The sequence below is a fragment of the Aspergillus costaricaensis genome (genome assembly GCF_003184835.1).
Source record: "Aspergillus costaricaensis CBS 115574 unplaced genomic scaffold BO79scaffold_24, whole genome shotgun sequence".
NCBI classification, from domain to species: Eukaryota; Fungi; Ascomycota; class Eurotiomycetes; order Eurotiales; family Aspergillaceae; genus Aspergillus; species Aspergillus costaricensis.
The window spans coordinates 583,328-597,008 of NW_020291824.1; the positions used below are offsets into that span (position 1 = coordinate 583,328).

Sequence of the window (13,681 nt, forward strand, 5' to 3'; positions counted from 1 at the left end):
GGATCTATATTATATCCCGATGTTCTGCAAGAGGCTCTGCATAGCGGACTGATCGTCGTAGGTTAAGCTGGAGTGCCAGCAACCTGCAGACTGCATACAGGTCAATCATGAACCCTCTGAACCCTCTGACCTGCTCTAGACATCAAACAGAAATGAGTATTACCCGGAATCACTACGCTAACCAACACCTTGCTCCCGTCTATAGTCAAATCGTAGGCCTGTGAGATATGATTTCATGATTCAGGGAGCAGCCAGGCGGGATCCGGCTCGTCATCTTCATCGTCAGAGCGAGACACTGCACCATGATGGCGCTCATCAGTATCCTCGAGGAACTCAGCCGGAGGCTCGGGGTTGTCAACACCAAGGGGATCTCCATGAGGGTCATAATCCTCGTAAGTGTGAATACTGTTCGAGGTTCCTTTGTCGGCAGACGGGGAAATGTCTGTTTCGGTCACATTGAAGACATTCAAGAGCAGTTGCCGTGCTTCTCGCAACGCTTGCAACTCCGCAGATATGCAACAAACCAGCAACTTCCAGTCTTTATTCTCTGCAACCTCTAGATGATTTTCTACGCGCTCTGTGGTATGCGTCAGGTCGTCCAACACTGCCCGAGCGAGGTCCTCTTCGGACTTGCTACCAGAAGGGCCATCGTGGTTCAGTAGTTGCGATTGAGATTGGATAGAAAGACGCATTGCTGACTTGAGTCGCTTCTCAAAACCAGAAACCTCTCCGATCACTTGCTTCCAGACCCCACCTCCAGCTTCGAGGGCCTCGATTTCGGCATCCACTTCCCGTTGTCTTTCGCGCAGATCTGATTGTTCCTTTTGCCAGTGTTCCTCTGCCATCTCGAGGGTTCGTCGCTTAGGGTTCAAGGAATAGAAACTTGCGTCTTTGGAGCTGCTATCTTGAGGTTTCACGGGCGGGTTTTGGAGGTACTTTCGAATATTCGAGTCTAGGAGCGACATGGAGGCTCTGTAAGAAGAAAGTTTCGATTCAATAGAGCTTTCCATTTGGGACAATTCGCGAAGGATATGTTGATGCCTTGCTTTCATTTGGGACAGCCTAGTCTCCAACTCATGTATATCATCCTCAAGCTTGCGGCTCTCCTGGCGCAAGGCTACGGTATGCTGGCTTTCCCGGTTATCCTGAATTGTTGAAATGGCATTTTCTAGCCCAGTGCGATTGGTATTAAAGCCATTGATATCTGCCAACGCCTGTGTCCTTTCATCAATCCGGAATGTTAGTATCTCTCGCTCCTCCTCGCGAAGCCTTAAGAGGTCGTATATAGATCTGAATATCCCCTTCCGGGCAGCAGACAACCCGATCTTCTCCGGAGCCGGTTGGCGTATGGGTATAGTTGGGGGACGCTGCGAACTGCTTGTCTCCGAGGTTGGTGTATAAGTTCCATCAGAGATAGAGCCATTCTGCTGGGGACCGTTAAGACTGGCGAGAAGTCCTTCACTCTGGGCGTCGATTAGAATCTGTAAATTACGCTGAATATGTCTGGCCTCGCGGTCAATGTAAACGATAGGGTCCTGGTGAAGAGAAGAGGTCCCGATAGGCAGGGCCGGCAGGTGTTTGTCTCCAGCTTGCGGAAGAATCGACGACATTATGAAGAACTGGAACGCGGAAAACAGAGAACTACCGATGCATGAGAGTCCTCTCCTAGTAAAACCTGCAAAGAGAACAAAAGCGACAACCCGGAACCCAAGTGATGGTGAAGTGGTTGACTAGATCACGAGTGTTTGTGCAACTGCCCTGTCCGGTCTCATGCCATCATAGGTCACGTGCCATCTCTAGGGGTTTCTGCAGGAACCACGGGAACCTTTCGACAGCTTCCATTGACGTGTGTCTCGCTGCTCTGGAGGAAGCTTCCTGATCACTCCGAGCTCATCTCTTCCATCATCTGTTATTTTGTTGCCTTACCTTTTTCATCGCCCGTTTTCTGTACATTTCGTTCTTCGAGGTGCTTAGATCTTCAATAAACACCCCACCCACTCACCCACGACTTACCCTCAATCTCACAGCTCCGTCGAAGCTGTCGCCTCACTCCCCTCGCGACAGCACTCCCGTCCTCCCACAGCGATGGTTGGACTCGCTTCGGCCGCTGGCCTCGTCGGCTTTCTCTCTGAGCCGGATCCCGAGTTGAGAGTCTTTGCTCTGAAGACGCTGGACTCACAAATCGACCTGCTCTGGACGGAAGTCGTGGATGCTGTTCCTCAAATGTTCGTACTGGCTCTTGTCTCACCATCTGCCTGATACCTTCATCATAAATACCCCATCCTGTCTACCGGTTACAGGCTCCATCGATGCTGACCTTTTGCGATTCAGAGAAGCTCTTTACGAAGATGAATCGTTCCCCGAGCGCGAGCTCGCCGCCCTGGTCGCCGCAAAGGTGTACTACCACCTTCAAGAATACAATGAGAGTATGGTATTTGCTTTGGGAGCTGGGAAGCTCTTCCAGTTGGATAGCGGTGGCGAGTTTGAGGAAACCATTATCGGTAAGATTGACCGTTCCCTAAGCGTCTGCTCACTGAGAGCGTCCTCTTACTGGTATATACAGCAAAATGCGTCGATACCTTCGTCTCTCTCTCGGCGGCACAGCGGCCTGTCGCGGGTGACCAGCAAGCCAACCTGAACACCTCTTTCCCCACCTCCGGCGAAGGCGCCACGAGTACCTCTGCCAGTTTGACATCCCCGATCACACCCTTCTCGCAATCAGCCTTGCCATCCAAGTCGCTCTTGTCTAGGCAAGAGGTGCCCGGAGTGGATGCTGCTTACCCAGGGGGTGAAGATGCGGGCGTGAAGCACGCCGAAGAGACCCCTCTAGTCCTGAAGCGTGGTGTGCAGGGCCACCTTCAAACCGTTATCGATCGTCTATTCGAGCAGTGCTTCGTCCAGAAGCGCTACCGTCAAGTCATTGGAATCGCTATTGAAGCCAAGAACCTAGATGTGCTTAGAAAGACAATTCTCCGAGCCAGCGAGGATGAGAAGAAACAGAACGGGGAGTCGCGACGCAGTGAAGAACTCATGGAGTACGTGCTCGATATCTGCATGGGAATCGTGCAGGAACGCGGTTTCCGCAACGAGGTATATTCTCCAAAATGATCATGGCAAAAGACCCAGAGCTAACCCTTGCTTTGAAGATCCTCAAACTTATCCTCGAACTCCTCAACGAGATCCCGGCCCCCGATTACTTTTCCATTGCCAAGTGTGTTGTATATCTCAACGAACATTCCATGGCCTCGGTCATCCTCCGTCAACTAGTTGAGAAGGGGGACGCTCGCTCGCTCGCTGTCGCCTACCAGATCTCTTTCGACCTCTACGATAACAGTACGCAAGAATTCCTTGAGAAGGTTCGGCAGGAGATTTCGGAGCTCGTGCCAGAGAAAGATGAGTCCGAACAGGAGGCAGCAGGGGAGGACCAAGAAGAGTCGAAGGAGTCCGATCCTCTGCTGGACAGCCAGTCTAGGTCTATTGGGGACTCGCACGCGAAGATCTCACCCGAAGCACGCACGGCCTTTAAGAGCATTCGTGACATTCTCGATGGCGTCAAGACCAACCAGTTGAACGTGGAATTCTTATTCCGCAACAACAAGGCCGACATAGCCATTATGAACAAACTCCGCGATAGCCTGGAAGCTCGTAACTCTATCTTCCACTCTGCAGTCTCCCTCTCGAATGGTTTCATGCATGCCGGTACAGCGCACGACAAGTTCTTCCGGGATAACCTCGACTGGTTGAGCAAAGCTGTCAATTGGTCCAAGTTTACGGCTACGGCTGCTCTTGGTGTCATCCACAGGGGTAACTTGAGTCAGGGACAAAAGCTCTTGCAACCTTACCTGCCTAAGGAACGCTCCATCACCAATGTGGCAGCAGGAGGACACAGCGGAGCCAGCTCGATTTACAGTCAGGGAGGATCTCTGTATGCTTATGGTTTGATCTTCGCCAACCATGGTGGCATGGCTGTTCCTGTCATTCGGGATTACTTCAAGAAGGCTACAGATGAGGTCATCCAGCACGGTGGAGCTCTGGGTCTTGGTGTTGCAGGCATGGCTAGTGGCGATGAGGGGCTTTATGAGGATCTTCGCAACGTGCTATACACCGACTCGGCGATCAATGGTGAGGCTGTCGGTCTCGCCATGGGTCTCATCATGTTGGGTACAGGTAACATGAAGGTCCTCGAGGATATGATTCAGTATGCCCACGACACTCAACACGAGAAGATCGTTCGGGGTTTGGCCATGGGCATGGCCCTGATCATGTATGGTCGCCAAGAAGCTGCTGATGAGTTGATCAACGGCCTTCTCGGTGACCCTGACCCTGCTCTCCGCTACGGTGGTATCATGACTATCGCCCTTGCCTACTGTGGCAGCAGCAGCAACAAGGCTGTGCGTAAGCTGCTTCATGTTGCTGTCAGCGATGTGAACGATGATGTTCGACGAATTGCTGTTCTGAGCTTGGGATTCATTCTGTTCAGGAAGCACCAGAGTGTGCCTCGTATGGTTGAGCTTCTGTCTGAGTCATACAACCCTCATGTTCGTTATGGTGCGGCAATGGCATTGGGTATCTCTTGCGCCGGAACCGGTCTGGATGAGGCCATTGACCTGCTCGAGCCGATGCTCAAGGATTCAACCGACTTCGTGAGACAGGGAGCGCTGATCTCGTTGGCTATGGTCCTCGTGCAACAGAACGAAGCCATGAACCCCCGTGTCAGCTCGCTCCGCAAGGTCATGATGAAGATGATCGGCGATAGACACGAGGATGCGATGGCTAAGTTCGGCTGCGCTGTTGCCCTTGGTATCATCGATGCCGGTGGTCGCAATTGCACCATCAGCCTCCAAACGCAAACTGGCAACCTGAACATGCCCGGTATCGTTGGTGCTGCCGTCTTCGTCCAGTACTGGTACTGGTTCCCTCTCACCCACTTCCTGTCCCTTAGTTTCGCCCCGACCTCCGTCATTGGTGTCGACCAGAAACTCGAGGTGCCCTACTTCAAATTCCACAGCAACACGCGACCCAGCCTCTTCGACTACCCCCCGGAGCAGCAAGTAAAGGCCGAAGAGGCGCCCGAGAAGGTCAAGACAGCGGTCCTCTCGACCACCGCCCAGGCCAAGCGCCGTGCACAGCGTCGGGAGAAGCAGCAAAGGCGCGAAAGCATGGACATCGATCAGACCCCTACGACTCCCAAGGTGTCGGACCAGGTGCCTGACAAGATGGATACGGACGAGACAGCAGTGAAGACGGAAGAAGAGAACAAGGACGGTGAGAAGGATGCTGGCGAGGGACAGAAGAAGAAGGTTGAGCGGGAGAAGGTCGGATATGAGCTTGAAAACATGTCTCGAGTCCTTCCCGCGCAGCTCAAGTACCTCACATTCCCTGATCCCCGGTATGAGCCGGTCAAGCGGGTACGTTGCCCTTCCTATGTTCTGTGTTCTATTGCGATCAATACCTTGCTAACTTCAACGCAGCCTACCGGTGGAGTTGTGGTCGTACTTGACAAGACCCCCGAGGAGCCTCGCGAGACGATTGAGATGACGGCAAGCAAGGAAACCAGCAGGGAGGCTAGACAGCCTGCACCTGCCGCCGATGTCGCGGAGTCCCTTCAGGACCGACTACAGGCCACCATGGGAGCCGCTGGCCTGCAGACACCTCAACGTGGAGCCGGGCGCTTCCCCTTCGGTGCGGATCTGGGCCCGTTTGCGGGTGCTGCCGCTGCTGCCGGCGTACTGACGGCTGTGGATGAGGACGAGGAAGGCGGCGAGGAGGCGCCGGTGCCGAATGAGTTTGAGTATGAATCCGAGCCGGAAGACGAGTAGAGTAGTCCATGAGATCTACGAACCTGCTCGTTGTAATACTAGGATAATTATGGATTGATGTCTTATTTTATCTTTGAAAGCGGCACTAGCTGCGTAACGTTTTGAAGCATTTACTTTTACATATGTCTGTTGTTCGTTGATATAAAAGCTTCGGAATAGAAGTGAGGAGTGCCAATCACCAACTGTCTCGGCTGTGTGCATGCAGTTTCAAGGCCTTGAATTTCCCGAGTGGATTGTTCGATACTTTTGAGTTGCGTAAGTAGTAGCTCATGTTACACATGAAGCCAAACCTACAGCGGGCATATAAGTATCCTAGTATGACACTTTATATAGTGCAGATTCTGTACTTAGTGACACCAACTCCAAGAACACAACAACACGGAGTTCGGAACCTTTCTCAGGTCCAGCTGAGGTACTACTATTCAAGATATCCAACAAATCACTCCCTCAATAAATAATAACAATAACAATAGCCATTAATCAATCATGTGGAGACGAAATCTAAGCAACAGCATACTGTCAATAGTATCCAGCGGACCCTCCCACCCCATAATCATCCCGCATGTCAGATCCATTCATTCATCCAGACATGCCCCATGAATCCCCAGCTGATCACAAATTCCAGATACGATACATAACTTTCTTCACATGCTTACCCTGCCTGACTCCCGGGCAGCCGAACCACGCAGCCAGCCAGCCAGCCAGTCAGCCCCATGACATAAAACACACACCTGAAAGACTACTAGTAGTAGTAACAATCACTCGGGCAGCAGGGGGGCGGCTGCCTCGGCACTTACTGTATTCAGTCAATGCAGGTGCACGTGCCAAAGTGTCCGAGGTGTGTGATGGGCCAATGAGAAGCGGTGTAATGAGGGAACATCATCCGGAGTGGCCGAGGCGGGAGTTGGCCCACGTGAGTTGTTGTGCCCAGTTTTCTTTTGGCTGCTTAATGAGGTAATGATGTATGCTTGAGGTGTGTTTCCGGTGGTTGGATGGAGTTGGTACGAGACATGTGAAAATAGGATTATTTCTCATTTTCGTTGGAATAGATTTGAATTGAATTGAATACATACTCATTATCTATTCGGAGTGTTTGTATATTCTAGAGACAAATGGGAGTCTGTTGATCATCATCGGACTTATCTTTTGTACTGTGATTTAGTTACTCCGAGGGATTATTATTGCACTTCACGGTGAGTGTATATTGTGGGACATATTACTTTTTTGTCAACTCCGTTAGAACTAAACCAGACTAGACTATATCTTTCTTCTTGTCCGAAGGGGGGGGAAAAAGGCGGATCCACTCCACTCACCTTTTTTGCCGGGGCCCCGTATTATCTATCAGATGGTTACTTCGTGTCCTATGGATATCCCTAGGTAAAACCATTCTGGAGTGATCATCATCATCATCATCATCATCACCGTCCATTCATTCTTTGGCTTGTGGCGTGGCGGGGAAAGCTCCGTAGTCTCTGGTTTGGTTTGGTTCGGGTACTGCTGAGCTACTAACTGAACTGATTTCTTTGCTTTTCGGTCTGAGAAGCTTATATATTATTCTATCGGCTACTTTGGGTTCCCCTTTTCTTTTCCCTCTCTTTTTCTTCTCTCTTACTTCACAACTTGGTTTCGCTGGTTTGGTCCATCCCTACTAGTCATCTCTACTCTACCCTCCCCCATCCCGCATCCGGCTCTATACCCACTTTCTCCTCAACCTACAACCTATCATGGCCAAGACTTTCACAAAAGGCGACGTAGCGTCGCACAACAAGGCAGATAACCTCTGGGTGGTTATCGATGAGGATGTTTACGATTTGACCAAGTTTCAAGATGAACATCCAGGTGCGTGCTTGAATCCGGCGGAAGACGGTTGGTGGATCAATCACATGCTGACATCAATTTGCGACAATTAGGCGGAAAGAAGAGTATGCAATAAACCCCCTATGTCTATAGCGGAATCCCGCATCTTACCACTCGTTCCTCCCATCTAGTTCTTCAACGTGTCGCCGGAAAAGATGCCTCGAAGCAGTTCTGGAAATACCACAACGAGGGTATCCTGAAGAAGTACAAGGGAAACTTGCAGATCGGTTCCCTAGACTCCAAGAAAGCCGCGACTCCCGAACCACCTGCTTCTGCTCCCACAACACAGCCTTCCAAGCCTTTGGCGGCACCAGTCGATGTTGCCTCGGCGAATTCGTCCGAGACTCAGGATCCATTCGGTGAACTCATTCCTTTTGCGGACCCGGCATGGTACCAAGGTGTAAGTCTTTTGTCTTGTCATTGCTACTTTTGCAAGCGGAGGTGTGGAAGGAGACACTAGGCTGACATTGATTACGACTATTAGTACCACTCACCCTACTTTAACCAGACTCACTCGGCGCTCCGCGAGGAGATCCGCCAGTGGGTGGACTCTGAGATCGAGCCGTATGTGACCGAATGGGACGAGGCAAAGAAGGTGCCCGATCATATCTATAAGCAGATGGGCGAAAGGGGATACCTGGCCGGTCTCCTGGGTATGAAGAAGTACCCTGTCGACTATACTCCGTACCGGGTTCAGTCCGTCGCGCCAGAGAACTGGGACTTGTTCCATGAGATGCTCCTCACCGATGAGTTGTCGCGGGTCGGCAGCGGTGGCCTGGTATGGAACCTGATCGGCGGTTTTGGCATTGGTTGCCCGCCGCTGGTGAAGTTCGGGAAGAAGCCCCTTGTCGACAGGATTCTGCCCGGTATCTTGGCTGGAGACAAGCGTATTTGTCTGGCCATCACCGAGCCGGATGCGGGTAGTGATGTTGCAAACCTGACCTGCGAGGCTAAACTATCGCCCGACGGCAAGCATTACATTGTTAACGGCGAGAAGAAGTGGATCACCAACGGTGTCTGGTCGGATTACTTCACCACTGCAGTGCGCACTGGTGATGCCGGTATGAACGGCGTCAGTGTACTCCTCATTGAGAGGAACATGGGCGGTGTTAGCACCAGGCGCATGGATTGCCAGGGTGTCTGGAGCAGTGGTACCACCTATATCACCTTTGAGGATGTCAAGGTCCCGGTTGAGAACCTCATCGGCAAGGAGAACCAAGGATTCAAGGGTGAGTATCCTAGGAAAATGATGTCTGTTTCGCAAAGCACTAATGATTTCTGCAGTCATCATGACCAACTTCAATCACGAGCGTATCGGCATTGTGATCCAGTGTGTCCGGTTCGCTCGTGTGTGTTATGAAGAGTCGATGAAGTATGCCCACAAGCGCCGCACCTTCGGCAAGAGGCTCATTGACCATCCCGTAATTCGGATGAAGTTGGCACACATGGCCCGTCAGATCGAGGCAACATACAACTGGCTGGAAAACATCATCTACCAGTGCCAGTCGATGGACGAGACTGAAGCCATGCTCAAGTTGGGTGGCGCCATTGCCGGTCTGAAGGCACAATCCACCACCACTTTTGAGTTCTGCGCCCGTGAGGCCAGTCAGATCTTCGGTGGTCTCAGTTATAGCCGCGGTGGTCAAGGTGGTAAGATTGAGAGGTTGTACCGTGATGTTCGGGCCTACGCGATCCCAGGTGGAAGCGAGGAAATCATGCTGGACCTCAGCATGCGTCAGAGCTTGCGTGTGCACCAAATGTTTGGGCTGAAGCTCTGAGAGCTGCTATCTTCCTGCATTTTTGAGAGTACATAGATCACTATTGTAGTCGCTTTTCATGGCCATTTTTGCGGGTTGGATGAGAAATTGTATCTCCCACATGGTGTATTTATATGAACAAATTTGGATTAACTTGGTAAAATAAGCTATTTTTTCAGTTAACTCAGCTGTGTTAGTATCGATATGGATGTTTGCTAGAATGAATGAAATCATTCAAAAAGATTCATCAATGGAACAAACAAGATCTTCAAAAAGAGCAAGAGCGATGCCGCCGGGCGCATTCCGGCCGGGCAGGAGGACCAGCCATGCAACACGCCCGCCCGATGGAAGCCATCGATCTTGAACTCCGGCCACCACTTCTCCCCCAAATCAGCTTTTTCATCCCAGCAGCCACTTCTCTTTCTCTCCAGGCCAATTTACCGGCTGTTATGTGCTAGCAGCCTGTCTTGGCATATTGTGGGAAGAACCCGCCTCTCTTTCACCTCGCTCTCACTCTGCCCCGTTGGAGACTACAACACTACCTATCCTTGTCGCGGTCGCGGACTCGGACTCCCCGAACGAACGGAACTCTCCGCCCCAAACAGCTCCTGAAACCTTACACCTGGTTGCTTCTGCTCTTTAGTTAGACTGCCATTTGTCGTCTTGGATTCGCCCTCTCCAGTCTTTCATATTTCGGGTAATTCGTTGCCTCTCTTACAGATCTGTGAGCTAGCATTCGCCACAGCTTCCTTTACGGTGCCGGGTTCGATATCTGTTGGACTCCTCTGAGCCCTCAGAATCGAGTTGATATAGTTCGATATCGCTTGACGTACGACAAATAACACTATCCAACGCTTCGTCTTTTCTTCATCTGTGCTTTCTTTGCAAAGCCACCATCGACCCCCCTGCGCCTTGAAACATGTCTCGAAACGTGCTAGACCAAGACTTCGGGTCTGAAGAGGAGGACGATGACTTCAACCCCGCTCCTGCGGATGACTCTGGAGATGAGGATACTAAGGTTTGTTGCAGGATTGGGTGGCAAAGTGAACCGTTTCACTGATACACGATTGAAGCAGGCTGCGCGTCGCGCCCCGGACGATGAAGATGATGACGATGACGAGGAGGAAGTGAACACTGGACGGAGTGGAAGGCAACGTGCTGGTAGTGAAGATAATGCCGGAAGGGGCGCCGATGACGACGAGGAGGGCGATAATGACGACGAAGAGGAGGAAGGGGATGAAGAGGATGAAGACGAAGAGGAAGAGGAGGAGGATGATGACGAGGATGCCAATGCTGTGAGTATAGGTTCTGGTCTTAAGTCTGGAAAGGTCACCGGCTGATCATGGTTTCGTTTGTAGGGACGCCCACGGAAGCGCAGACGCAAAGCCGGCGTGCACTCGTTCTTCGAAGAAGAAGCCGGTGTCGATGAGGATGAGGATGAGGCTGAGGATGACGAGGACGAACTGGCGGAATTCGGTGGAGAGATGCACCCGGATGATATGGACGCCCTGCCTGTTGGTGCTGAAACGGACGACCGCCGACACAGACAGCTTGATCGTCAGCGTGAACTGGCAGCTAGCATGGATGCGGAGAAGCAGGCCCAGATGCTCAAGGAGCGCTATGGACGGAACCGCGCCGCGGCTACTGACGCAGTGGTTGTTCCCAAGCGACTGCTTCTTCCTAGTGTGGACGACCCTAGCATCTGGGGTGTTCGCTGCAAGGCCGGTAAGGAACGTGAAGTTGTGTTCTCAATCCAGAAGCGCATTGAAGAGCGGCCTCCGGGATCTCGAAACCCCATCAAGATCATGTCGGCTTTCGAACGTGGAGGTGCTATGGCCGGTTATATCTATGTTGAGGCGCGCAGGCAGGCCGATGTCATGGATGCACTACAGGACATGACCAATGTGTATCCGAGGACGAAGATGATCCTGGTCCCAGTGAGAGAGATGCCCGACCTCCTTCGAGTACAGAAGTCCGAAGAGCTCATGCCTGGTGGCTGGGTTCGTATCAAGCGTGGTAAATACCAGGGCGATCTGGCGCAGATCGAGGAAGTCGAAACGAACGGCTTGGCAGTGACTGTGAGACTGATTCCGCGGTTGGATTACGGCATGAACGAGGATATCGGTGCCCCTATTGCCGATCCGAAGAGGAAGCGCCCTGGCATGAACCCAGCAGTGGCACGGCCTCCCCAGCGTGCGTTCAGTGAAGCTGAAGCCAAGAAGAAGCATGCAAAGTACCTGTCTGCCACGTCTGGTTTGGGTGGAAAGTCATGGAACTATCTCGGCGAAACATATGTGGATGGCTTCTTGATTAAGGACTTGAAGGTTCAACATCTTATCACAAAGAATGTCAACCCTCGACTCGAGGAAGTCACCATGTTTGCTCGCGGCTCCGAGGATGGCACCTCGAACTTGGATCTGGCTTCCTTGGCCGAGACGCTCAAGAACTCCGCTGCTGAAGACTCCTACCTTCCCGGCGACCCGGTGGAAGTGTTCCGAGGTGAACAACAGGGCTTGATCGGTCGCACAAGTTCTACTCGAGGAGACATCGTGACTCTGCTGGTTACGGAGGGCGATCTGGCTGGGCAGACAATCGATGCGCCTGTCAAGTCCCTTCGCAAGCGTTTCAGAGAGGGTGACCATGTCAAGGTTATCGGTGGCAGCAGATACCAGGATGAGCTGGGTATGGTTGTACAGGTCAAGGACGACACAGTGACATTACTTAGCGACATGAGCATGCAAGAAATCACAGTCTTCAGCAAAGATCTCCGACTATCCGCTGAGACTGGTGTTGATGGAAAACTGGGCATGTTCGACGTTCATGACTTAGTGCAATTAGAGTAAGTTCCCTTCTCCCGCTGCCATGGACACCATTTTCTAACTCATGCAGTGCTGCCACCGTTGCTTGTATCGTCAAGGTTGACAGAGAGTCGCTGCGGGTGCTGGACCAGAACGGCTCTATCCGGACGATTCTTCCCACACAAGTTGCGAACAAGATCACTCCTCGCAAAGACGCTGTGGCTACGGATCGCAATGGCGCAGAGATTCGCCATGGAGATACGGTTCGAGAGGTCTACGGCGAACAGAGAAACGGCGTGATTCTCCACATTCACCGTTCTTTCCTGTTCTTGCATAACAAAGCGCAAGCCGAGAACTCTGGTATCGTGGTCGTCCGCACCACCAATGTAGTTACCGTCTCGGCCAAGGGCGGCAGATCTACCGGACCTGATCTCACAAAGATGAACCCGGCTTTGATGAGGAACGGCATGCCTGGTGGTATGATGGGTCCTCCCCAAAAGAGCTTTGGGCGTGACAGAATGATCGGTAAGACGGTCATGGTTCGCAAAGGGCCTTTCAAGGGTCTTGTTGGTATCGTCAAGGACTCTACAGATGTGCAGGCTCGTGTGGAGCTGCACTCTAAAAACAAGTTGATCTCCATTCCCAAGGACATCCTCGTCGTCAAGGATCCTGTCACAGGACAGACGATAGACATGGGCCGTGGCCGCGGAGGACCGCGCGTGCCGCATGGAGGATCTGGAGGACCTCCCTCTGCCTGGCAAGGCGGTCGTACCCCAATGGGAGCTGGAGATTCGTCCCGGACACCAGCTTGGGGCGGTCCATCGTCGTCGAGAAGTGAGCATCTCTTTCTATACCAGTACACCGTTTCATCGTGCTAACCTCATCTTCAGCACCCGCTTGGGCCGGCGTGGGCGGTTCCCGCACCCCAGCCTGGAAGCAAGACGGCTCTCGAACCTCCAACCCCTACGATGGCAGTCAAACCGCCTACGGAGGCTTTGGCTCGCGTACGCCCGCCTGGAACGCTGGAGCTCGCACTCCCTACGTTGGCTCCGGCAACAGTGACTTCGATGCTTTCGCCGCTGGCTCCCGAACCCCCGCTTGGGGCTCCTCCAACGCCGGTAACCGCACTCCTGCCTGGGGCGGAGCCACCGCCAGCAACGGCACCAAGGACCGTGGCTACGATGCCCCAACCCCTGGAGGCTACTCTGCTCCTACCCCCGGTGCCTACGGAAGCGCACCTACCCCTGGTGTTTCCGCACCCACGCCCGGTGCTTGGGCAGATAGTGCCCCGACCCCGGGTGCCTTCAACGCGCCCACTCCCGGCGACAAGAGAGCCTACGACGCACCTACGCCAGCAGCTTTCGATAACGCTGGCGGTAGTCGTCCATATGATGCTCCCACACCAGCTCTGGGCGGCTCTGCCGCGACCCCAGGCGCAGGTGCATACGGA

General features: G+C 52.7%; 3 protein-coding genes across 3 annotated transcripts; 2 read left to right on the forward strand and 1 right to left on the reverse strand.

Moving 5' to 3' along the window:
- Positions 1 to 16: 16 nt before the first annotated feature.
- Positions 17 to 1,712, reverse strand: BO79DRAFT_246797 (uncharacterized protein). The gene has a single exon (XM_025685598.1). It carries the CDS (start codon positions 1,608 to 1,610, stop codon positions 234 to 236), a length of 1,377 nt encoding a protein of 458 aa, XP_025537637.1. The 5' UTR covers positions 1,611 to 1,712; the 3' UTR covers positions 17 to 233.
- A 164-nt stretch (positions 1,713 to 1,876) lies between these two features.
- BO79DRAFT_210241 (proteasome regulatory particle base subunit RPN2) lies at positions 1,877 to 5,923 on the forward strand. Its single transcript, XM_025682759.1, has 5 exons — positions 1,877 to 2,225; positions 2,332 to 2,501; positions 2,564 to 3,090; positions 3,147 to 5,408; positions 5,472 to 5,923. The coding sequence occupies exons 1-5, from the start codon at positions 2,086 to 2,088 to the stop codon at positions 5,817 to 5,819; spliced, it is 3,447 nt and encodes a 1,148-aa protein (XP_025537638.1). The 5' UTR covers positions 1,877 to 2,085; the 3' UTR covers positions 5,820 to 5,923.
- Positions 5,924 to 7,276: 1,353 nt separating this feature from the next.
- BO79DRAFT_289041 (putative acyl-CoA dehydrogenase) lies at positions 7,277 to 9,601 on the forward strand. The gene is made up of 5 exons (XM_025688747.1): positions 7,277 to 7,658; positions 7,730 to 7,741; positions 7,808 to 8,076; positions 8,161 to 8,905; positions 8,961 to 9,601. The coding sequence occupies exons 1-5, from the start codon at positions 7,544 to 7,546 to the stop codon at positions 9,452 to 9,454; spliced, it is 1,635 nt and encodes a 544-aa protein (XP_025537639.1). The 5' UTR covers positions 7,277 to 7,543; the 3' UTR covers positions 9,455 to 9,601.
- Positions 9,602 to 13,681: the final 4,080 nt, after the last annotated feature.